Source organism: Babylonia areolata, chromosome 21, assembly GCF_041734735.1.
Source record: "Babylonia areolata isolate BAREFJ2019XMU chromosome 21, ASM4173473v1, whole genome shotgun sequence".
Taxonomy (NCBI): Eukaryota; Metazoa; Mollusca; class Gastropoda; order Neogastropoda; family Buccinidae; genus Babylonia; species Babylonia areolata.
Window position 1 is genome coordinate 35,289,208 of NC_134896.1, and position 24,350 is coordinate 35,313,557.

The 24,350-nt window shown below is 46.0% G+C and overlaps 1 protein-coding gene across 3 annotated transcripts in view; it reads right to left on the reverse strand.

Annotated features, from left to right (window-relative positions):
- Positions 1 to 10,548: 10,548 nt before the first annotated feature.
- Positions 10,549 to 24,350, reverse strand: part of LOC143296068 (coiled-coil domain-containing protein 40-like) — a 43,924-nt gene continuing 30,122 nt past the window's right edge. For 2 of the 3 annotated variants that reach the window (XM_076607822.1, XM_076607821.1), the window contains exons 14-20: positions 23,207 to 23,420; positions 21,193 to 21,362; positions 19,986 to 20,077; positions 18,003 to 18,191; positions 14,147 to 14,267; positions 12,367 to 12,525; positions 10,549 to 10,999 (exon numbers count right to left, since the gene is read on the reverse strand). In XM_076607822.1, the coding sequence (XP_076463937.1) occupies positions 10,739 to 10,999; positions 12,367 to 12,525; positions 14,147 to 14,267; positions 18,003 to 18,191; positions 19,986 to 20,077; positions 21,193 to 21,362; positions 23,207 to 23,420 (1,206 nt within the window). In that variant the 3' untranslated portion in view covers positions 10,549 to 10,738. The remainder of the gene's footprint in view (positions 11,000 to 12,366; positions 12,526 to 14,146; positions 14,268 to 18,002; positions 18,192 to 19,985; positions 20,078 to 21,192; positions 21,363 to 23,206; positions 23,421 to 24,350) is intronic. The other variant, XM_076607823.1, reaches the window with a different exon arrangement.

Here is a 24,350-nt window from a genome sequence, read left to right on the forward strand (position 1 = left end):
GTTTGTTTTTTGTTTAATTTTTTATGATGATGATGATGATGTTGTTGTTGTTGTTGTCGTTGTCAGTCATCAATAAACATGCAAAAAATAAACGCAGGAATACAACGCCACGCTAAAATGACATCGATTTCAACGATCCGCATTTGATGGAGAAAACTGAGCAGATATTTTCTTCTGTTTCTGCAACGACTACGACTACTACGACTACTACAGTTGCTGCTACCACTACTTCTACCACTACTGCTGTTGCTGCTACTACTATTACTACTACATCTACTTGTACTACTGCTTCTACTACTTCCACTGCTGATGCTTCTGCTGTGAGATTGGTACTATTCCGAGTAGAGCGCACTAGACCTACAAACACTTCCGTTCAGTGCTACCTCAACTGCTTCTGCCTAATGCTGTCACTGTTGTTATTGCTGCTGCTGCTGCTGCTCACTCCTACTACTACCACTACTGGAGTGATGGCCTGGAGGTAACGCGTCCGCCTAGGAAGCGGGAGAATCTGAGCGCACTGGTTCGAATCCTACAGTCTGCCAGTATTTTCTCCCCCCCCCCCCCTACCACCCACCCCCTTTCACTAGACCTTGCGTGGTGGTCTGGACGCTAGTCCTCGGATGAAATATGCTCTCAGTGGGGCGACGCGCTCTCCCCGAGGAGAGCAGCCCGAATTTCACACAGAGAAGTTTGTTGTGACAAAATACAATACTACTACTACTACTACTACTAACCGGGAACTACTACTTCTACGATTATGCTACCTAAAGCAGCCGCTGTTTGTGCTCCAACTTGCATATATCTTACTCCTGCGACTGTCTCTCACTAAGTCATGTCGGCATTCATGCAAGAAACACCCGGGGGAGAAATTTTGTGCCGGGGTCACTGGATCCCTTTAGTTCTGGTCGAATGTTTTAGTGAGGGGAGGGGTGGGGGGTGCGGGGGGGGGGGGAGGAGGAGGAGGAGGGGGAGGGCAGTTATGGGGTCGGGGGGGGGGGGGGGGGGAGGCTGGATGGGTGAGGTGGAGGTGGGTGGGTGGAGTGAACTTTGGTGCCGGAGAAATGGAGAAAGGATGCGCGTGGGGGTCAGGGTCTGTGTGTGCGTGTGTGTGGGGGGGGGGGGGGGTGGAGGGGGGAGGGAGGGAGAGGGGTATGTGGGGGGGTGACAGGTTGAGTTGCAGAGGAGGGACAAAAAGAGAGAGAGAGAGAGAGAGAGAGAAAGGGGAGGGCTGGAGGTAGTTGAGGGAGGAGGAGTGGGGGGGGTGTGGGGCTGCCGGGGGGAAGGGTGGGGGGATGTGTGTGTGTGGGGGTGGGGGGGGGGGGGGGGCTCAGGGGGGCGTTGGGAGGGGGGGGGAGGTTGTATTATATGCAACGAGAATGTCGTTTTGCTATCAGGGGGCGAGAGGCCTGTTTGCTCTGCAGGGCCTGACATTGCGTGCCAAGAGCTTCCCAGGGCAGAATCGTGCTTTCGCATGCTGGTCGTCATTAAAGCGATAGATTTTCCGTGCAGTGCATTTATTTTTATAGATTTCCCGAAGACGAGCGAAATGTAATTTCCTCCTTCTCTCTCTTTCTCTCTCTCTCTCTCTGCACACACACACGCGCGCGCGCGCTCGCACACGTACAAATGCGCGCCACGCACACACGTATGCACGCACTCACACACACACACACATACATGCAAGATCAGTGCACGGGCACGCATGACATGCACGCTTGCATACATACGCACATACACAAATTCATGTACACACACACTCAAAGCCAGAACAACGCGAGCGCGCGCGTGCACACACACACACACACACACACACACACGCACGCACGCACGCACGCACGCACGCTCTTCTTCGTTGTTGAGGGCCCACTATCATACAGGTTGATTATTCTGGCACGCTCGAACACACACACACACACACACACACACACACACACACACACACACACACACGCACACACACACACATACATGCATGCACGCACGCACACACACACACACACACACACACACACACACACACACACAGCGGCACACGCAACCAATCTTGATTAAAACTGAATCATTTTTACAGAAAAAGCATACAAAAAAAAAAAACCCAAACCTTTTCTAACTTTGACTTGAGGAATCTTTAAGACAAGCATGTGCATTAGATGTGAGGTGTGGGCAAAGTTTGTTTTTCCTTCCTACTTAAACAAGTTTAACTCACTCAGTACGGCCAGTCCTCTCTTCTCCTCTACACAGACCCCTTGGATGTCCAGTGGGTGTCTGAATGACCCAACCTTTAGCTTCTGTCGTCAGAATTGTGGTATTCTTTGTCAACATTCACCTCTTCAGTATAAGAGCCTTCCGCTTGTAATATTTTGATGATGGTAATTGGGGTGAAACGCTGTTAACGTCGTCTCTTTCGCCGTTCGTATGGAGAGAGTTAAAGCCCCCTGCTCTCGCATATTCCCCCGGCACTGAGAAACAGTCAGCGACATCAACCAAATCAATTAAATCAACAGATATACATATGCGCATCTTTAGGTATTATGATAGAGAGTCACGCTATGTGTGTGTGACAGGAGAAGAAACAGAGAGAAAGAGAGAGAGAGAAAGATAGGGGACTTGGGGGAGGGGGGACGGGAGGCCGGGGGCGGGGGGGGGGGGGGTGATAGAGAACAGGGGGAGAGAGACAGACAGACAGACAGAAGGGGAGAGACTGAGACATACATACAGATATTGGATAGACAGAGACACACAAAGAGAGAGAGGGAGAGAGAGAGAGGAGAGAGAGGGGGGAGAGAAAGAGAGAGAGGAGATAGAGGAGAGAGAGAGAGGAGAGAGAGGGGGGAAGGGAGGGAGAGAGAGACGGGGGAAGAGAGAGAGGAGAGAGAGAGAGAGGAGGGAGAGAGAGAGGGGAGAGAGCGAGAGGGGGAAGGGAGGGACAGAGGAGAGAGAGGGTGTGGAAGGGAGATAAGGGGAGGGAGAAAGAGAGAGAGGGGGAGGGAGAGGGGGGAGAAAAAGAGAGAGGGAGAGAGAGAGGGAGAAAAAGAGAGAGAGGGGGAGAAAGAGGGAGAGACAGAGGGAGGGGGAGGGTGGGGGGAGACACAGAGAGAGGGAGGGAAGGAGACACAGAGAGAGAGGGGGGGGGGAGTGAGAAAGAGAGAGATGGAGAAACAGGGAGAGAGAGAAAGAGAGAGGGAGACAGACAGACAGACAGACAGACAGAAAAGAAAAGCCACGACTACGAGCGTGTACGTCTTTGGTTCGCAAGTTTGTTCCTTTTTTTTTCTTTCTTTTTTTGTCTTATTTCGTGATTTTAACTTTTGAAGTTTGCTCTCTCTCTCTCTCTCTGTGTCTCTCTCTCATGCCAATTCTTTTTTTCCCCACTAAATGGCTTACACGAACCTTTTTTTTGTTGTTGTTGAAACATGCATGCAAACATACATACATTTTTTTCCCCATTTTTTGGCAGTTTATTATTTGATATTTCCAGAAACGTATAACATGTATGAAACTGTGTTACTTTCCCCCAACATACATACATAGCCTACATACCGTGCTCAATCATTGGCGTGTGTGTGTTGTTGTTGTTTTTTGTTTTAGTGTTGTTGTTGTTGTCATTTTTGTTGTCCTCTCATCCGAAAATCTCAAAACAGAGAGATGGGAAAAAAAAAAAAAAATTTAAGCATATATACTACTACTACTACTACTACTAATAATAATAATAATAAATAAAATAAAATAAAAGAAATAAGTAAATAAATAATAGATAAATACATAAAAAAAGGAACTACTACTACTAATAATAATAATACTTATAAGGCGTAAAAACGTGATTAAGTCAACTATAAGCGTACTAAAAAAAGAATAAATAAATAAATAGAATAAATAAAAAATAAAATAATGAAAATTAAAAAAATAGATAAATAAATAAAATAAAACAGGTGGGGTTAAAAAAAAATTTGAGAGAGAGAGAGAGAGAGAGAGAGAGAGAGAGAGAGAGATTAGGTATACTTGTTTTCTTCGACGGTTTTCTTTCAGTATTAAACAGAAGGGAAGAAGTTAGATCAGGATGGCAGAGGGCCCAGCTCATAATTATACGGTCCGGGCTTTGTGAGTTCGAACACACAGACACACAACATTTAAACAAAACAAAACAAAAAACAAAACAAACAAAAAGACATTTTCGCTGTCTATGATATTCTGGTGGTGACAGTGCAGTGTCAAAAAAGTCACTCAGCCCCCCCCCCCCCCCCCCCCTCCCCGCCACGATTTCCAGGAATGGTTAACCCGGTCGTCCATAGTTATGTATAATAACTTCTTCTTCTTCTGCGTTCGTGGGCGGCAACTCCCACATTCACTCGTATGTACACGAGTGGACGTTTACGTGTATGACCGTTTTCAACCCCGCCATTTAGGCAGCCATACTCCGTTTTCGGGGGTGTGCATGCTGGGTATGTTCTTGTTTCCATAACCCACCAAACGCTGACATGGATTAAAGGATCTTTAACATTTGATCTTCTGGTTGCGTATACACACGAAGGGGATTCAGGTACCAGCAGGTCTGCACATATGTTGACCTGGAAGATCGGAAAAATCTCCACCCTTTACCCACCACACCATGCGCCGTTACCGAGATTCGAACCCGGGACCCTCAGATTGAAAGTCCAACGCTTTAACCACTCGGCTATTGAGCACGTCATGTAAATAACAATAACAACCATTATCATTATGCCTGAATTGTGATACCACACCCTCATATCTTTCTAATCTTGTTAACCCGTACTTGCCAAACAGAACATTGAGATCTTTTGACTCCTCCCAGCTAACTGTTCCCCGATACTTCCTTAACTCCTGTGGAAAGAGATCATTTTCCATCTTCGGCCCAACAACTTGGAATTCTCTGCCTATTGCTCTCAGACAAACAACTCATCTGTCTACCTTTAAAGCAAATCTTAAAACTTATCTCTTAAAAAAAAAAACTTGTCATAACTCAAATAGTGCTGTTGTCCCAGGCTCATGGCAATATGAGTGTGTGTGATGGGTGAGTAGAGAGAATGGGGGTGGGTAGATGGATGGTGGTGGTGTGGTTCGAAAGGGAGAGTGATTTTTACCCCTTTTACCTTTTCTGTCCAAAACTTTATTTTACAATTTTTACAAAATCTATGGCATGCAAATTACAATTATGCTCCTTTTTACATGTATGTATTTTAAGTGAAAATTGCTGTTTGCCGTTTAATCATGATGTGTGTGTGTGCGTGTGTGTGTGTGCTGGAGTGTGACAGTTGTAGTATTGAGAGTATGTTTGTGAGTTTTATGTATTGTATTTTTATTAATACTAATGATTCTGTTTTATGTTTCTACTACTTTTTTCTTGTTTCACTTTTGGTACTGGATTGTAAAGCGCTTAGAGCTTGCTTATGCGTGTGTTATAGCGCTATATAAAAAATAAAATATTACCATTATTATATTATCATATTATCATTCATCACCTGACATCGTTCTAGTGGTGTAAGTGTAGTGTCATACTGGTCACCTCCCCCCCCCCGCTACCCCCTCCAGGGATGGTTAACCCGGTCGACCATAATTATGTATAATAACAATAACAACCATTAATAATCATTCATCACCTGACATCGTTCTGATGGTGTCAGTGTAGTGTCATACTGGTCTCTCCCTCCCCACCCCCATTTTCCAGGAATGGTTAATCATCAACCGGTCGACCTAAATTGTTTCTAACAATAAAAAATGATGATAAGAACGATAACCATAATGTCGTTGGTTATCACCTGACATCGTTCTGTTGGTGTCAGTGTAGTGTCATATTGGTCAACACCCCACCCCACACCCCAACCACCACCAGCACCCCTCCTGCTTTCTTTGGATGGTTATCCACCCTTGTAGAGCGGTGTAACATGAGGTGAGGACGTAAAAATCGAAGGCAACCACCAACAAAATAATTCCATATAACCAATTCACAGCACACGTGCTAAAACTCTTTTTTGTTTGTTTGTTTTGGGAGTGTATTATTTGTGTGTACACCTTCAAACGGGCCCATGGCCTTTCTTGATTAAGTATCGTTCTCTCTATCTGTATGTCCCTCTCTCTCTCTCTCTCTCTCTATATATATATATATATCTTATCTCTCTCCATCTCGCACTGTCCCTCTGTCTCTCGGTCTTTCTCTTTCTATCTGTCTGACTCTCTGTCCCACTATGTCTCTCCCACAGTCTCTCTCCCTCTCTCTCTTGTCTCTCCATCTCTCTCACTGTCCCCTTATCTGTCTGTCTCTCTCTGTGTCTGGCTCTCTGTCCCACTATATCTCTCCCACATTCTCTATCTCTCTCCATGTCCATCCTTCTTGTCTGGGAATGTACTCAAGACATAACTAAGTAAAATATCAGGTCCATGAACAGTATGATATTATATTATGATGCTACTCAAGCATTATAACACCCCCTTCCCATGCCCACCCCCAAGTCCCTCGGTTCTGACTTGTGGTCCATGGCCAAAGTTCATGAAAACATATTCGTGAGTTCGTTTGTTCGTTCTCTGTCTCAGTATCTCTCCTTCTCTCTCTCTGTCTCTCTCTCTCCCCACCCAACCACATACCCTCCTCTCTCTCTCTCTTTCAGCCAGCATTCACTCCGACTCTCTCAGCACGTAGACAGCTTTGCCAGATCACGACACGAGCGGCACGTGCTCAGACTCCGGCTCCACCAATCAGCTCCGAGAGAGGGAGGGAGAGAAGGGAAGGGAAGGGAGGCTACTCTCACTTCAGCACACGTCTGGGCGATGTGAAAATCCTGACAAGAGTCTGGAGTGAATGGGACGGATGGATCGAGGTAGGAGGTGATGGGGGAGGGAGGGGCTTCGGGGTGGGGGGAAGCAAGGTTGCTGAGAAATGGACACTGAATGGAAAACGTGCCTTGAATGGGAGGTGACACCTTTTTCAGACTCTCTGGAAACTGGTGAGAGAGAGAGAGAGAGAGAGAGAGAGAGAGAGAGAGAACTTTCGGGGAGATTTGGGATTTGGGGAGGAGGAGGAAGAACTAGAGGGTGGGGGAGAGGAAGGTGGAGCGGTAGTCTTTTACTGCGGGGTGATTCATGAGTTTGAGAACACAAATTTCAATAATTAGGGGGAGTGGAGGGGTGGGGGAAGCGGGAGGGAGGGTTGATAACGGTAAAGAAGACTGTTAATGAGTGCAACGTCACAACGAATTGCTCTGTGTGTGTGTGTGTGTGTGTGTGTGTGCGTGGGTAAAGTAGGAAGCATCTTTCGAGGCTAAGATATTCGTATGTTAATGACACAAGAGTCAGGATGACACTGAAGTAAAAGATTTTTTTTTAAATTAGATGCCTCGATTTCACATCATTTGGATATTTTCTCTCACAACATAGCATGCCTCAGCGTCATACAAAATTTGTAAGATTTTTGATCGCTTCTTTCCAGTTTCTCACTTTTTCAGTTCAACAACTGGGTTGTGGCGGAATACGAATGCAGAATTTGTGTGTCATTATCAAAGTAATTAACAAAGATAAGGAGAAAAAGACAGAGGGGGGAGCAATGAAACCCATTAATGAGAGCAACCGCCGTCCAACCGACAATTATATTATCGATTCTTGTAGACAGAGAACACTCGAGTGCCAATTCAAGCTTGACTTGACGTTGTCTTTCTTCTTCTTTTTTTTTTTTTTAATTTTTTTTATGATTGAATATACTATAAGCTATCCACTCTGACCTTTTCCGCAGTCAACGGATCTGGCCCCAAGTATCTTTCTGAACTCCTCCATATCTATACCCCGTCTCGCCAGCTCCGTTCTTCCTTTGATACTCGACTTCTCAGGATTACCTCACGTCAGAAGTAAGACCTATGGACACAGATCGTTTTCTTTTCAATCGCCAAAGACGTAGAACAAGCTCCCTGATAACCTCCGTCATTCTGACTTCTTTGCATCTTTTAAATCTCGTCTCAAAACTCACTTTTTCCCTCAGCGATAAGTTCAGTTGTGGCAGGTCCACTTCCTTTGCGTTAGCTGTGCTCGACTATGTGTGTATACCTTGACATAGTGTATACCTACTCTATACCCAACTCCCTCCCTTAACCCCTCCCCCTAATCTACTCCATGCGCCTCCCCCCTCCCTTAACCCCTCCCCCTAATCTACTCTATGCCCCTCCCCCCTCCCTCTAATCTACTCTATGCCCCTCCCCTCTCCATTAACCCCTCCCCCTAATCTACTCTATGCTCCTCCTCCTCCCTCCCTTAACCCCACCCCCTAATCTACTCTATGCCCCTCCTCCCTCCCTTAACCCCACCCCCTAATCTACTCTATGCCCCTCCTCCCTCCCTTAACCCCTCCCCCTAATCTACTCTATGCCCCTCCTCCCTCCCTTAACCCATCCCCCTAATCTACTCTATGCCCCTCCTCCCTCCCTTAACCCCTTCCCCTGACCTACTCTATACCCCTCATGGCAGCCGGCTCTTCCCCAGGTAGGCAGCATATTGTGCAAATGACTGTGTTTGTAAAGCGCTTTGAGCTTGGTCTCCAACCGAGGATAGGTGCTATATATAAATATCTAAATCATCATGACTTCTTTCCCCCCCCCCCCCCCACCCCCGTAACCCCTCAAACTGACCTACCTCTACGCCCCTCCTCCCCCTGTAACCCCTCCCCTGACATTACTCTATACACCTCCCACTTCCTGTAACCCCTCCCGTGACCTACTATATGCCCCTCCTCCCCCAATAACCCCTCCCCTGACTTTATACACCTCCTACCCTGTGTAACCCATTCCCTGACCTATTCCATACCCCTCCTCCCACCCTTAACCCCTCCCCTATGCTACTCTATGCCCCTCCTGCGACCCTTAACCCCCCTTCCCCCCTCCTCCCGCCAACTTACTCCATACCCCTTTGCCTCCCTGTAACCAGTCGTTGACCTACTCTATAACCCTCTTTCCCTCCGCAACTCCCCCCACTCCCACCCCCCACGAGCTGTTCTATGCCCCTCCTCCCCCAAGAACCCCTGCTCTGACCTACTCTATGCCCAGAGTTTCTTTCTTTTGGTTGAAATTGATCAAAAAGGCTGAGACCATCTTGGAGCCTCTCAACACTGCCAGCAAGAGAGAATCAGGGTGGCGACCGTGATATTGAAGATGGTATATTTTTGTTGGTAACTGTCTTTCTCTCTCTCACTTTCTCTCTCTCATCCTTTCAACCACACAAATCATCCAAGCTCCCACATTCACCACACAACGGAACTGATAAAACGCAAAATAGGAAATAGCTGATTGAATTGGAGCACCATCCAGTAGTGCATGTATAGTCATTCGGATGAGACGATAAACCGAGGTCCCGTGTGCAGCATGCACTTAGCGCACGTAAAAGAACCCACGGCAACAAAAGGGTTGTTCCTGGCAAAATTCTGTAGAAAAATCCACTTCGACAGGAAAAACAAACAAAACTGCACGCAGGAAAAAATACAAAAAAATGGGTGGCGCTGTAGTGTAGCGACGCGCTCTCCCTGGGGAGAGCAGCCCGAATTTCACACAGAGAAATCTGTTGTGATAAAAAGGAATACAAATACAAATTTTATTGCATGTTCCCCCAAACCTCTATGTGTATATATACATATATCAGTATACAAAATGAAAAAAAAGTGTGTGTGCTTTCATGCGTACACATCCCTTTACGTCCACGAATGTGTGGAAGTGTGACAGTGGATATATGTGTGTGTAAAAGGACGTACTGGTCATCCATGCCAGCATGCGTACGTCTATATTCAAGCATGAATTGAAAGACATACCAGGTCATTGTAAATGCAGTTTGAAAGTTACAGAGATCTTTCTTTCTCCCTTTCTTTCCCACACAGAGGTAAAGATACATGTGTGTGGTGTGTGTGTGTGTGCACGTGGCGTTCTCTCCTTCAGAGAAAGTAGTTTATTGGAAAATATAAAATACAAGGATGACAAAAGATCAGAGAAATGATTAAATCTGAACAATCAAAAACAAATCTTGAAAAAAAAAATATCCACAGCAAAAAAAAAAAAAAAAAAAAAAAAAAAGACTATGAAAGACCAGAGCATGGTGGTTTACTTTACACCTAATGGAGAGTGAACAACAGCAAAGTCACTTCTGTTAGTTCCCCTTAGTTGATGACTCCACTTCACTGTACTCCTGTCTTGTATCTGATCACCACAGGATTTCTCATTTCAGCAGAAGCCCAAACATCGCAAAAGCCCCAGCTTATTATCCAAAAAAGCGTATCTTTTTGTAAAGGCACAACATTCAACTATGTTCTTTTGACTGTTTTCTATTTAAAAAAAACGAATCACCCTGGCTTTCACAGTTGGGAGCTTTCAGTTTTGAAACAACATTCTGACTGCCACCCGAATAACGTCAAGGCCGCATTCAAGCGAAGTGTACCTCAAAGTGACCCATCAAAGCAGCTATATTTAACCCATTCAACCCTGGGGAGTTTACAACCTCACCAGGGGAGGGGGGGAGGGGGCGTGGGGTGAGGGCGGGGGGGGTTGCGGGGGGGGGGGGGGGGGGCACAGGATATGTACTGAAATCAGCTGGGATTTTTTCCTTCAAACTGACATGTGTGGATACAACCAGAAACTCTGTAGAAGTTAGATGCCTTCACTTGCAGGTAATGTGCATGTAGGAACGTGGAAACCATTTTTACTGAAACACGAGTCCAACGTCAAGAGCATTGTTCGGGTGCAGGCAGGGCTGAATGAGTTAATTAAGCAATGTCTTCTTCCCCACCACCCACAACAACCACCGAGTTGACAAGCAGTGTGGCGCGACGCAGCGCGGGCTTAGCGTTGGGGAACTCCTGGTTGAGGCGCTCCAGGATGGAGGAAAGGGCCTGCGCGCGCTGCTGCTGCTTGTCCCGTTCCATGCTGGCCGCAGAGTCCGATCGACAGAGCGGGGTGTATCTGTCCTCCTTCGCCTGTTGGTAGTACTTGGCCCGCTGCTGTTTGAACACCAGCTCCGACAGGTTCTGTCGGCAGACGCCACATGGGGAAGGGGGTGTGTTCACATCGTAATGATTACTTATAGAGCGATGGTTGACAGGCGCAATAGCTGGACTTTCAATATAAGGGTCCGGGGTTCGAATCTCGGTAACGGCGCCTGGTGGCCGTGGATAAAGGGTGGAGTTTTTTCCAACCTTCCAGATCAGTGTAAGTGCAGACCTGCTTAGTGCCTGAACCCCCTTCGTGCGTACACGCAAGCAGAAGATCAGCTACCTACGTTAAAGATCTGTAATCGATGTCAGCGTTTGTGGATTATGGAAACAGGAACATACCCTGCATGCACACCCCCGAAAAAGGAGTATGGCTGCCTACATGGCGGGGTAAAAACGGTCATACACGTAAATCCACTCGTTTACACATGAGTGAACGTGGGAGTTGAAGCCCACGAACAAAGAAGAAGAAGAGCAATAGTTTCTTGTGTTCAGATGATACTGATTACTTACAGATCAATGGTTTCTCCAAAGCAATGGGAACTCAGCTTACAGCTTAATCTTTTGTGGACTATGACTCTCAAACTAGGAGGCAGGATTGCACTGGCTCTTTGTGCTGCAGCCTTGGGGGGTCGGTTCGCCTTATGGGACAATCTTAACACCGAGTGTCCTAAAGCCATCCTGGCCGAAAGAGTGGTGATGTTATTTGGGCACGACACTCCAATAAATCGAATTCTACGGGACAGCAGTTGCCTCCTCTGCTGTTCTGATGGTCCTAGTCGGTCACAACTGTTTATCGCACATACGCTGTTATATCTTGGATACAAAGCAAGAGAATGGGGAAAGCTTTATCGGTGGTATCTTACTGTTTAAAGCGAGCCAGGATCAAGGTGTTTCACATGCACTGACGCACACACATAAGCACACACACAAGACCACGCACACACAAGCACACATACATACATACACCCACACCACAACACACACACACCCATTCCATCACCATCCCCCATTCAGCTCCTTCGGTGAACTAGTTTTGACATATAGTTAACTGTGGAGTTTGGCCAGCACAAGGAATGCAGCAACCCTCAAAATAACTCTGGCACCACAGGTCAAGGAACGTAAACAACCACCCCTTCCCACGCTGACAGCACCAGTCCCTTTGTTTCTCTGCCCCTTTCCTTGCATGCAGTGACCGCTCATGGAACGTCCACCTGGAATCTCTTTCTGTAAAGACCTCTCTGTACTGCAGCCTGCACCTGAATGAAATAAAGTGTTTGGAAAAATCAACCAGAGTTGTCTCTGGTTTAAATGAATGGACCTTTCAACAACAGCATTATTGCTATCATTACATCCACCACACCCCTCTCCAACACACAGACTGTTACACAATCCCTGCTAACCTTCTGTTTGTCGTCCAGCATCTTTTTAATGTCCTCATCCAGTTTGTCGTAAGTGGTCTGCAGACTCTGGGAGTTGCGGTTCTTCTCCTCTAGGGTTTGGCTGACATCACTATGGTACTCCCTCAGCCGGTTGACCTCTGTGTCACACTCGTTGGCATCCTGCCCGGCATTCCAGCCAATGGACAGCTCCATATATTGCAGTAACGTTATTTGAAGACATCCTAGTTAGCCTGTGGTTAAATTTACTATGGGCTCCTTGGGGTGAAAGTGTTTTGAGGAACTTGTCATTGGACAGCTCCATATATTGCAATAAAGTTATTTAAGACATCCTGGTTAGCCTGTGGTTAAATTTACTACGACCTCCTTCGGATGGAAGGATGGTAAGGTGAGGAACGTTTCAATCGACAGTTCCATATATTCAGGTAGGTAAAGTTTTATAGATGTCCTAGCTAGCATGTGGTTACATTTACTGTGGCCTCCTTGGCAAGAAAGCATTGTGAGGGACGTTTCATTGGACCACTCTATCACTCACTCACTCATTCCCTTAACCGCTGGGGTCGTTGGGGGGACATGAGGAAGATGTCATAGCTCGCCACGCCGTTCTGTTGGCAGCTGTCGTGAGGAGATCTGGCATCGTCATTTTGGTCCATTCCTTGACGTTGTCGGACCAGCTCTTTCTCTGCCACCACAGTCTGCGCCCTCCCTCTACAGTCCCTTGCAGGGTGGTTTTGGAGAGGTTGTTATACCGTATGACGTGACCAAACCATGCCATCTTCCGTCGTTTGACAGTCGCCAGCAGTGGTTCTTGGGGCCCAACAAGGTTGCTGACCAGGTTCCGCACATAGTCATTGGTCTTGTGCTCCTTGTAGGAGATGTGTAGTAGTCTCCTCAAGCATTTGGTTTCGAACTCTATATGTTCCGGTAAAAGTTTTATAGACATCTTATTTAGTCTGTGGTCAGATTTATAGTGACTTCCTTGGGATGAAAGCATTGTGGGGAGCTTTTCACTGGACAGTTCCATACATAGCAATAAAGTTTTGAAGACATCCTAGTCAGCCTGTGGTTACATTTTCTATGGACTCCTTGGGAAGAAAGCATCGTGAGGAACTTTTCATTGGACAGATCCATACATTCGGGAAAGATTTTACAGAAATCCTAGTCATCCTGGGAAGAAAGTATTGTGATGAATTTTTTATTGGACCACACCATGTGTTCTGGTAAAGTTTTCTGGACATCCTAGTCAGCCTGTGTTTAAATTCATTATGGCTTCCTTGGGAGGAAGCATTGTGAGGAACCTTTCATTGGACCGTATGTTCTGGTAAAGTTTTATAGACATCCTAGTCAGCTATGGTCCTATCTTACATCCACAGAACTGAAAAAGGCGTTGATACATACCAGCACTTCTCAGTTTTTTAGCTGAATGTTTTGTTGTTGTTTTTTCTCGCTGAATCTCATTTTTACTGTATGCGGAAATCTGTAACTTCGTGGAAAACTAGGAGCCCTGGAGATCTAATATGGCATGTCCATTCTTGTTTCGTTTCAAATATAGTTATCATGTCTTGATCTTCATATTCATGCACACACACACTCAAACACAAACACGTAAACACACGTTTGCATACAGTCATTTGTACGCACACAAACAAATACTCATAAACGCACACCCACAAGCACACACCCACACACATACACAAGCACAATAACTCTTGTCCCTTTCTTTCTTTCTCTCTCAAAGTCACTGTCTGGTCCACGAAACATATCTGAAGAGCCAGCTTCTGACCTCGATGGTTTTCTTGATTTTCTTTCGCAGGTCGTTCATCTGTCTCTCGAACGTTGCCCTAGTCAGCACCTTTTGCTTCATTTGGGCCTGGGCCTCTCCCCTCGTCATAATGGTGTCACGTCTGTACAACACACACACACACACACACACCTCCCCTCGTCATAATGGTGTCACGTCTGTACATCACACACACACACACCTCTCCCCTCGTCATAATGGTGTCACGTCTGCACAACACACACACACACACACACCTCTCCCCTCGTCATAATGGTGTCACGTCTGTACATCACACACACACAAACACACACACACACCTCCCCTCGTCATAATGGTGTCACGTCTGTACATCACACACACACACCTCTCCCCGTGTCATAATGGTGTCACGTCTGTACAACACACACACACACCTTTCCCCTCGTCACAATGGTGTCACGTCTGTACATCACACACACACACACCTCTCCCTCGTCACAATGGTGTCACGTCTGTACAACACACACACACCTCTTCACTAGTCATAATGGTGTCACGTCTGTACATCACACACACACACCTCTCCCCTCGTCATAATGGTGTCACGTCTGTACAACACACACACACCTCTTCACTAGTCATAATGGTGTCACGTCTGTACAACACACACACACCTCTCCCCTCGTCATAATGGTGTCACGTCTGTACAACACACACACACCTCTTCACTAGTCATAATGGTGTCACGCCTGTACATCACACACACACACCTCTTCACTAGTCATAATGGTGTCACGTCTGTACATCACACACACACACCTCTCCCCTCGTCATAATGGTGTCACGTCTGTACAACACACACACACACCTCTCCCCGTGTCATAATGGTGTCACGTATGTACAACACACACACACCTCTTCACTAGTCATAATGGTGTCACGTCTGTACAACACACACACACCTCTCCCCGTGTCATAATGGTGTCACGTATGTACAACACACACACACCTCTTCACTAGTCATAATGGTGTCACGTCTGTACAACACACACACACACCTCTCCCCGTGTCATAATGGTGTCACGTCTGTACAACACACACACACCTCTCCCCGTGTCATAATGGTGTCACGTCTGTACAACACACACACACCTCTTCACTAGTCATAACGGTGTCACGTCTGTATAACACACACACACACACACACACACACACACACACCTCCCCTCGTCATAATGGTGTCATGTTTGTACAACACACACACACCTCTCCCCTTGACATAACTGTGTCACGTCTGTACAATACACACAGACTTCTCCCTGCGTTATGATGGTGTCCCGTCTGTACAACACACACACACACACATACACACACACACACACACACACACACCTCTCCCCTCGTCATAATGGTGTCCCGTCTGTACAACACACACACTTCTCCCCTTGGCATAACTGTGTCACACACACACACACACACACACACACACACACCTCCCTTTGTCATAATGGTGTCACGTCTGTACAACACACACACACACACACACACACACACACACACAAGCATCTCTCCCCTCGTCATAATGGTGTCCCGTCTGCACAACACACACACTTCTCCCCTTGACATACCTGTGTCACGTCTGTACAACACACACACCTCTCCCTGCGTCATGATGGTGTCACGTCTGTACAACACACACACACACACACACACACACCTCCCCTCGTCATAATGGTGTCCCGTCTGTACAACACACACACTTCTCCCCTTGGCATAACTGTGTCACGTCTGTACAACACACACACACACACACACACCTCCCTTTGTCATAATGGTGTCACGTCTGTACAACACACACACACACACACACACACACACACACACACACAAGCATCTCTCCCCTCGTCATAATGGTGTCCCGTCTGCACAACACACACACTTCTCCCCTTGACATACCTGTGTCACGTCTGTACAACACACACACACCTCTCCCTGCGTCATGATGGTGTCACGTCTGTACAACACACACACCTCTCCCTGGGTCATGATGGTGTCACGTCTGTACAACACACACACACACACACACACACCTCTCCCCGCGTCAACACACACACCTCTCCCCGCGTCATAATGGTGTCACGTCTGTATAGCACACACACACACACACACACACACACACACACACACACACACACACACACACACACATCTCCGCGTCATAATGGTGTTACGTCTGTATAACAGTTAACACACACACACACACACCTCCCCGCGTCATAATGGTGTCACGTCTGTATAACACACACACACACACACACACACATCTCTGCATCATAATGGTGTCACGTCTGTATAACACACACACACACACACACACACACACACACACACACACACACACACACACACACACCTCTGCATCATAATGGGGTCACGTCTGTATAACACACACGCACACACACACACACTCACACACCTCTCTCCACGTCATGATGGTGTCACGTCTGTATAACAGTTAACACACACACACACACACACACACACCTCTGCATCATAATGGTGTCACGTCTGTATAACACACACACACACACACACACACACACACCTCTCCCCCCGTCATAATGGTGTCACGTCTGTACAACACAGCCACCTCTTCCTCCGTCATAATGGTGTCACGTCTGTACAACACACACACACACACACACACACACACACACACACCTCCCCTTGACATAATTGTGTCACGTCTGTACAACACACACACTTCTCCCTGCGTCATAATGGTGTCACGTCTGTACAACACACACACACACACGCGCGCGCGCGCTCACGCACCTCTTCTCTCATCACAACGGTGTCACATCTGTACAACATAAACACACCGTTGTATACACACCTGAAAACATACACACACAAGCAAGCCAACAAGCAAATGAAAGCATGCACACATAATTATGCATGACCAAACACAGACACAGACACACACGGTGACTTAAACACACTCATGTACAGTCTACTCACTGCACCAGCATGTATACTCTCAAAAGTATACAAAACGTACATGTAACATAGCAGACAAGACCCAGATTCAAACTTGGATCTCACATAGAATTTGCATGGCTTCGTACTGTCGTTATATCTTTTTACCCAAATAATCTTGTATGTCTATCAGAATATTCAATTCAAACCAGATATTGTAATCCATACACACATAGATTATTGGTCAGTTTGTTGTTCTTTTGCTTCTTCCTTTTTTTCTTTTTTTTAAGGGGGTGGGAGTGACTTAAAGCAGGGTTGTAAAGAATGAATTATCTTTAAAAAGAATCACACCGAACTAATGCAAAATATACAGAGATAGTAATGTATTGGATTTTTTTTTTAACCAAAACACACACACACACACACACACACACACACACCTCATCCACCCACTCTCCCCCGCCCCAGCCTCCTACATACACCCACTCACACGTACACACAGTCGGACAACACACACACACACACACACACACACACACGCGCGCGCGCGCGCTCAAACACGTTCCCACCTCCACCACCCCCCAATCACACACATACAAACACAGCAGCTGTTCCCCCACAAACACACACACTTGGAAACACACCTCCCCCACCCACCCACACAGCACACACCACCACCACCCACTTCATACACACACACACAGTCAGACCACACACAAACACCGCCCCCTCCACACCCCCACACCCCGCCTCCCACACACACAGTACTCCCCCCTCCCTTCTCCCCACTACACACACACACACACACACACACACGGTCAGACCACACAGAAACATCTCCTCCCCCCCCTCCCCCCTCCCACACACACACACACACACAGTGATCAAGCTGTCTGACCTGGAGACCCACTTCTCCATGTCCTGCACCATTTTCTCCTGCATCTTGAGCAGCTGGGTGTGGCGCACCGTCATGCGGTGGATCTCTGCCTTCATGGCCCTGATCTCCCCTTGGCCCACGCTGGAGTCCACCGCTGCCTGCATCTCCCGTGCCAGCTGGGTCCTCTTATCCCACAGCATGATCTGTCGGCTGAATGGAGAGGAGTGGGGGTGGGGAGGGACAGCATGATAATGATGTTGTTGTTGCTGTCAGGTACATTCGTTGGATGTAGTAGAACACTTTTCTCTGTGCGTCAGGTCAGGGGCATAGCCCTTGCTACTGGTACCATGTATCCCAGTACTACCTGCCGCATGTGAAGTCACCCAACGACGAGGAAACCTTTGACAAAGGCTGTAAAGGCGAAAGAGGATGACCAAAGGGCAGGCGGAGCTCTTATCCTTGGCTGGAAGTCCTCCTAGGAGTCGGAACTCCGAAGAAAAAAACTGCACCTGCCGAGGCCGTTCTACACGTGGCAGTATCTCCACCTGTGGGACTGTGAGTGTCGGTAGGCGAGAGAGTGGGGAAGGGACTGCACAACTCCTCTTCACTAAAAAAAAAAAAAAAGTCACCTGTGCTGGTCAGGCAACCAGGCTAATGTCGGAACGACGAGCTAGCTCTTCAACACCCAGCTTTCCCAAGCCCTGCGGCAATGGAGAAGTGGTAACGGGGACAGGCAGAGGATGCTGCTGGCAGTTCCTAGTCACGACTCTGCACGCAGGCGTCTGTGGGGTGATGGTCGTCCGCCGTAGACTGGGGCAGATGCGGAGCCCGTATCCTCCCACAGTGTCAGAGCAGCCCGACGGTCGTCGGTCCGACGGGAGACTCCATCATCAGAACACTTTTCTCTATTCAAGTACTAGCCTACATGCTGCAGTACAGAGAGGTTCTTTCCACTAAGAGAGTCAAAGTGGAAGTGCGGTGTAATAATGATGCTGTTGTTGCTGTAAGGTTCATTCGTAACCACCAGACTGTAGAACACTTTGTTCTGTTCAACTACCAGCCTACAGGCTGCAGTACAGAAAGGTTCTTTACACAGAGAGTCAGAGCAGGGCACGAGTGCCGTGAGTGGTGGTCACTGCATGCAAGGAAAGGGGCAGCGACAGTGATGCTGCAGCATGGGAAAGGGATGGCTGTTTGCATTCCTTGATCAGTGGTGCCAGAGAAGTATTTCCAGGGTGGTTGCTGCAATCCTTCTGCTGGCCAAATTCCCAATATTAACTGTAAGACAAAACTAGTTCACTGCCGGCAGAACATTTGACATTAATTTGGCAGTGTTGCTTATTATTGGTCCAGCTGACAGCACAGGGCCGTATTATCAGGACTGCCTAACCGCTTTATATACAAAACCCTGTCACGTCTTGAAAAAACACACCCAAAAACCCTACAAAATAAACACAGTACATGACATAATATCATCTTACATTAAGCTCTTTCTGGCAGATAAGACAAGGCTGTGCTCATGATGTCAGCCCTTCTACTTGATTTATCATCCCCAGATTGCAAAAAAAAAAAAATCGTTACAAAAGGATTTTTTTTAAACTTTAAAATAAAACATAAAAAGGAAAAAGGCCATATAGGCAAATAACATTGCAGAATAAACAGCTAGTGACCATCCCAGTGTTTATAATATCACTACCTGATCTCCAGAGCAAAACAGTACATACACTGTGGAAAAGAAAAAAAAATTGTCAGTGATCGGTGGGAAAATAAAGGGGGAATGTACTAGGAAGGCAAAAAAAAAGCCAAAAAAAAAAGCATGGAATAGTAAAGAAAGAAAAACAGTAGAAACAAACACAGCGACAGCAAGAGGAAATTTCAAATACAGCATTTCCAGAAGGTGGGGATGCTATGCTTAAAAAAAAAGAGAGAGAGAGAGAGAGAGAGAGAGAGAGAACAGATTGAAACAAAAGACAAAAAAAGAAGAAAAATCCAAATACAACTTACGCAGCTTCAAAGAGCTTGTTTAGCAGACTCTCCTTCTCCTCAGTGACTTTTTCAAGTTTCTCCGTGAGCTCAATGGACGCCTTCTCTGCTGCCTGACAAACAAAACAGGCACTGAAGTGAACCACCATACACACATAACCAACCAGACAGAACAACAGCAGGGTAAGTGATGATTTTTCATTTGTTCTATTCAAAAAAAGAAGACTCCCAGTTTGATGAGATATCAATCAATTAAATGGTTGTTTTATAATATATTTTTCTGCTTCAGGACACTGAGTTGTATAAATGAAAAGTCCCTTCAGTAAAGTTTATTTTCACACACACACACACACACACACACACACACACACACAAATAAATCAAATTCTACACACATTCACAGCGAGTGAATACATTTTCCTTCCTTCTTGTATGCAGGTTTTGTTTCTGTTCAGCTTGCTCATAAGTTTGAAAAATAGAGGAAAATATGACAGAAAATAAAGCAACTTCTTCAGATGCACATGCATGAACACATCTAACATACACACAAACTCTCTGACGGTTATTCAACACGACTTCAATGGATAAATTACGTAGATAGGCTGGAGTAATGAACAATATGGAGAGTTTGCAGACTCTCATTTTCTTCTGATTTTCGTGGAGGTTCCCCGAGAATCGCATGCATGTGCACGTCTCAATTTCATGTTTTTTCCCATGTCACCGAAAGGCTAAAATTTCGTCGTGGAAATTACTGTTCTGATGAAAGGATTTTGAACATTTTCGGTCACTATTTTTGCAAGTTTATAAGATATATAATATTTGGTTTTATAGTTATACCCATTGTTTGCTTTAGTCTTCTACGTTTACTTTGAGCATGTTTCTGCCATTAAGTATTCGAACTGATCCATTCATAAACTTTGCCGAAAGGTTGTCCAAATACAGGCAGTGCCTGCCAACGCTGGAACTGTGACGGACGAACCCGGGTGTGGCCGTGTATGGGTGAATCTAAATGAGCGGCGTGGGAGTAATGCCACTGAAACGGTGCAGATGATGGGGCAAAAAAAAAAAAAAAAAAAAGGCAGTGCAAACTCAAAATAGCTGGTCACGGTGGTGGGCTGCCCATGACGTCACATGACCTACTTCTCGCTCTGCAAGCGACGAAAGGTCCCACCACGAAAGCGGGCCTGCAAACCCTCCTTGATATCTGATTGTTTCCCCATGGCCTGACCTTCAGGTCAGCGATGAAGACGTTCTCCTTCAGGATGTTGTCCTGCTCCACCTGGTGGTCTTTGTCCCTCTCCTTGAATAGCAACACGTTCAGCTTCCATATGTCCGTCTCCATGGTGCGCACAGTGCGGTGGACGTCGCCGATCTCCCGGTTTTGTCCCTCAATCTCGTCTGGCACGACAAAACACATGTCAAGTTTGAGAACTCTAAAAATAAAATGTTACAAAATAAAAATGAAAAAAAAACCCAATCACACCATAATTCACACATTCCCATCAACCTTAAAATCAAAAACAATCATCCCATAGTTCACACAATTCCATCAACTTCTAAAAGCTATCACCCCATAATTCACACAATTCCATCAGTTAGAGAGGGAAAATTCCTATCACCCCATAATTCACACAATTCCATCAATAATTCAAGAAATTCCATCAATCAGAGAGAGAAAAAAAGCTGTCACCCCATAATTCACACAATAAGCTATCACCCCAAAATTCACAGTTCCATCAACTGGAGAAAAACAACAACTATACCACATAATTCGCACAATGCCATCAATCTCATCTAGCACAACAAACACGTATCGAGCTTGAGAACTCTTAAAAAAAAAAAAAAAAAAAAAACACACACACACACACACCAAAACTATCACCCCATAATTCACTCAAAGAGGTGGGAGGGGCAATTTAAAAAAGAAAAGAAAACAAATGCCTGCAACAAGAAAGACCACCACCAAAACAAACATGAAGAGGAACATCAGGAGTTTGTACTGTACTCGTTGAGTATAACTTGCCATGTCAAGCTGACGCAAACTAGGCCTACTGGTTTGCACAAACATTCATTCTTCACTGTTCAGCTAGAGTGTGTGAACACATTAGTTTGCTCAAACACATTCCCTATCGCATACAATGAGCGAATGCACTGGTTTGCTCAAACCGATAGGCCTACATTCCATCAGTTTCACGTTTTTGTTAAAATATTCACCGAAATTGTCCATGAAAACCGATTATTCAGACAAAGAACTTAGTGTATTTGGAAGAATACTACTTTGAATACATTTAAAAACAATGTATTAATCGAAAAAAATTATTAAAAAAAAAAAAAAACAGAAGGAAGGAAAGTTTTTGGGGTTTTTTGGCCAATGAAGAAGGCGTGTGAAAGCACCAAAAAAGAGGGGGTGGGGGGAGGGGGGGGAGGGGGGAGCCCAATACATTCTGGTGCTCCATGACCTGCATGCAGCTGAGGCCACAAAAAAGGGATGTCACAGTTTCAGGCCTGGAGTGCATGCATATATATATATATATATATATATATATATATATATCTGTGTGCCTATCATACTGGATTTCCTCCAAAGATTTTTGCCAGAGCACAATCCTTTTTGTTGCCATGGGTTCTTTTTCAGTGTGCCAAGTGCCTGCTGCAAACAGGACCTTGATTTATCGTCTGATCGGAATGACAAGATGCTCAGTTTGATTTTCCAGTCAAACTTTGGAAAAAGGAAGAAAAAAAAAAAGAAGAAAAAAAAACACCTTCACCCTGACGGACACTGTATTGGCAGATAAGCATCTCAGCCATTCTGTCACCTTCCTGCTAATGACCACATGCAGAGATGCCAACTCCTGTTAAGCGTTTATGGGAACAATCAGGAAATTTGGTGGGAACACTCTAACTCCGAGTCACATCAGCAAACGTACATTTTATCTGCAAGGCATACAAACACTTGGGCCTACCTGCAACACGGTGTAACTGCTACGAATGAAGCTGATTGGTCCACTGAATGCTGTTTCAATGTAAACACGCACGCGATTAGCGCGATTAGCTAAGCATCATCAAGTGAGACCAATGTTAGTAGTGACTACCCTGGGCTCCTGATCGATGTGTCTGCGTAATGTTACGTCAGAAAAGCATGTGACCATGCTATGCAGTCGAAAATGAACTCGTCAGAACAATTTTGACAAAATGCGATCGAGTGTAACAAAATACGGCGGACCCTGCACATGATCACTCACTCTCAAGGCGGATCTTCTTCTGGGAGAGGATGGTGAGCTTGCTCTTGAGGTTGTCCAGGCCAGAGGACTGGGCGTCCTTGTCGTGGCACAGGCGCACCAGCTCGGTCTGGCGCCGCAGCCAGCGCTGCTGCAGCTCCAGGGACTCGTGCTGCAGCTTGTCTATCGACTTGAGCACCGAGTTGATCTGGATCTCCAGGGGCCCCAGCTCCACTCCCTGTCACAGAGAGATGCCAACCCCTGTCAAGTGTTTGGTAGGATCTTCTTCGTTCGTGGGCTGCAACTCCCACCTTCACTCATATGTACACAAGTGGGCTGTTACGTGTACGACCGTTTTTACCCCGCCATGTAGGCAGCCATACTCCGTTTTCGGGGGCGGGGGGGTACATATTGGGTATATGCTTGTTTTCCATAATCCAAAGAACGCTGATATGGATTACAGGATCTTGAACATACCCTGTTTAACCGAGATGCAACTTGTTTCAGCCACGTCATCTCTTGTTCCGGCAAACGACGATTAAGCTGATCGGTCCACTCAATTCAATGCTGCTTCGATCTAAGCACGCACACGATTAGCCGAGCATCATCACGTGAGACCAAGGTTTGTAGTGACTGCCCTGGCCTCGTGATCAACATGTCTAGAGCGTCTGGGTAATATCATGACAGGAAAACATGGCTATGTAGTCAAAAATGAACTTGCCGGAACAATTTTGACGTTGGCGTAATGTCGGAACAAACTGTGATCGAGTGTAACAAAATATGGCGAAACTGTAACAGTTGGCGTCTCTGCTGTCACACCGCACACTGTTGCTCTTAGTCCAACCCACCCGCTAAGGACCGCCCAACTAAATAACCACTTCAACAGCATTAAATTACAAATGTCTGTCGTGAGAAATGTATCAAAAACCTGCATAAGTTCCACTTAATTCATCATTCCCAGATTACGAAAAAAAAATTAAAACATGATAAAAAAAAAAACAACAACTTCAAAGCCATACAAAAAATACATAGAAAAGTCCATATAGGAAAATAACTTTGCAGAATGGACAGCTAGTGCCCATCCCAGTGTCTACATTATCATTACATAGTCACCAGATCAAAACAGCACAAATAATACATCATGACCTGCAGATAAGAGAGGGAAAAG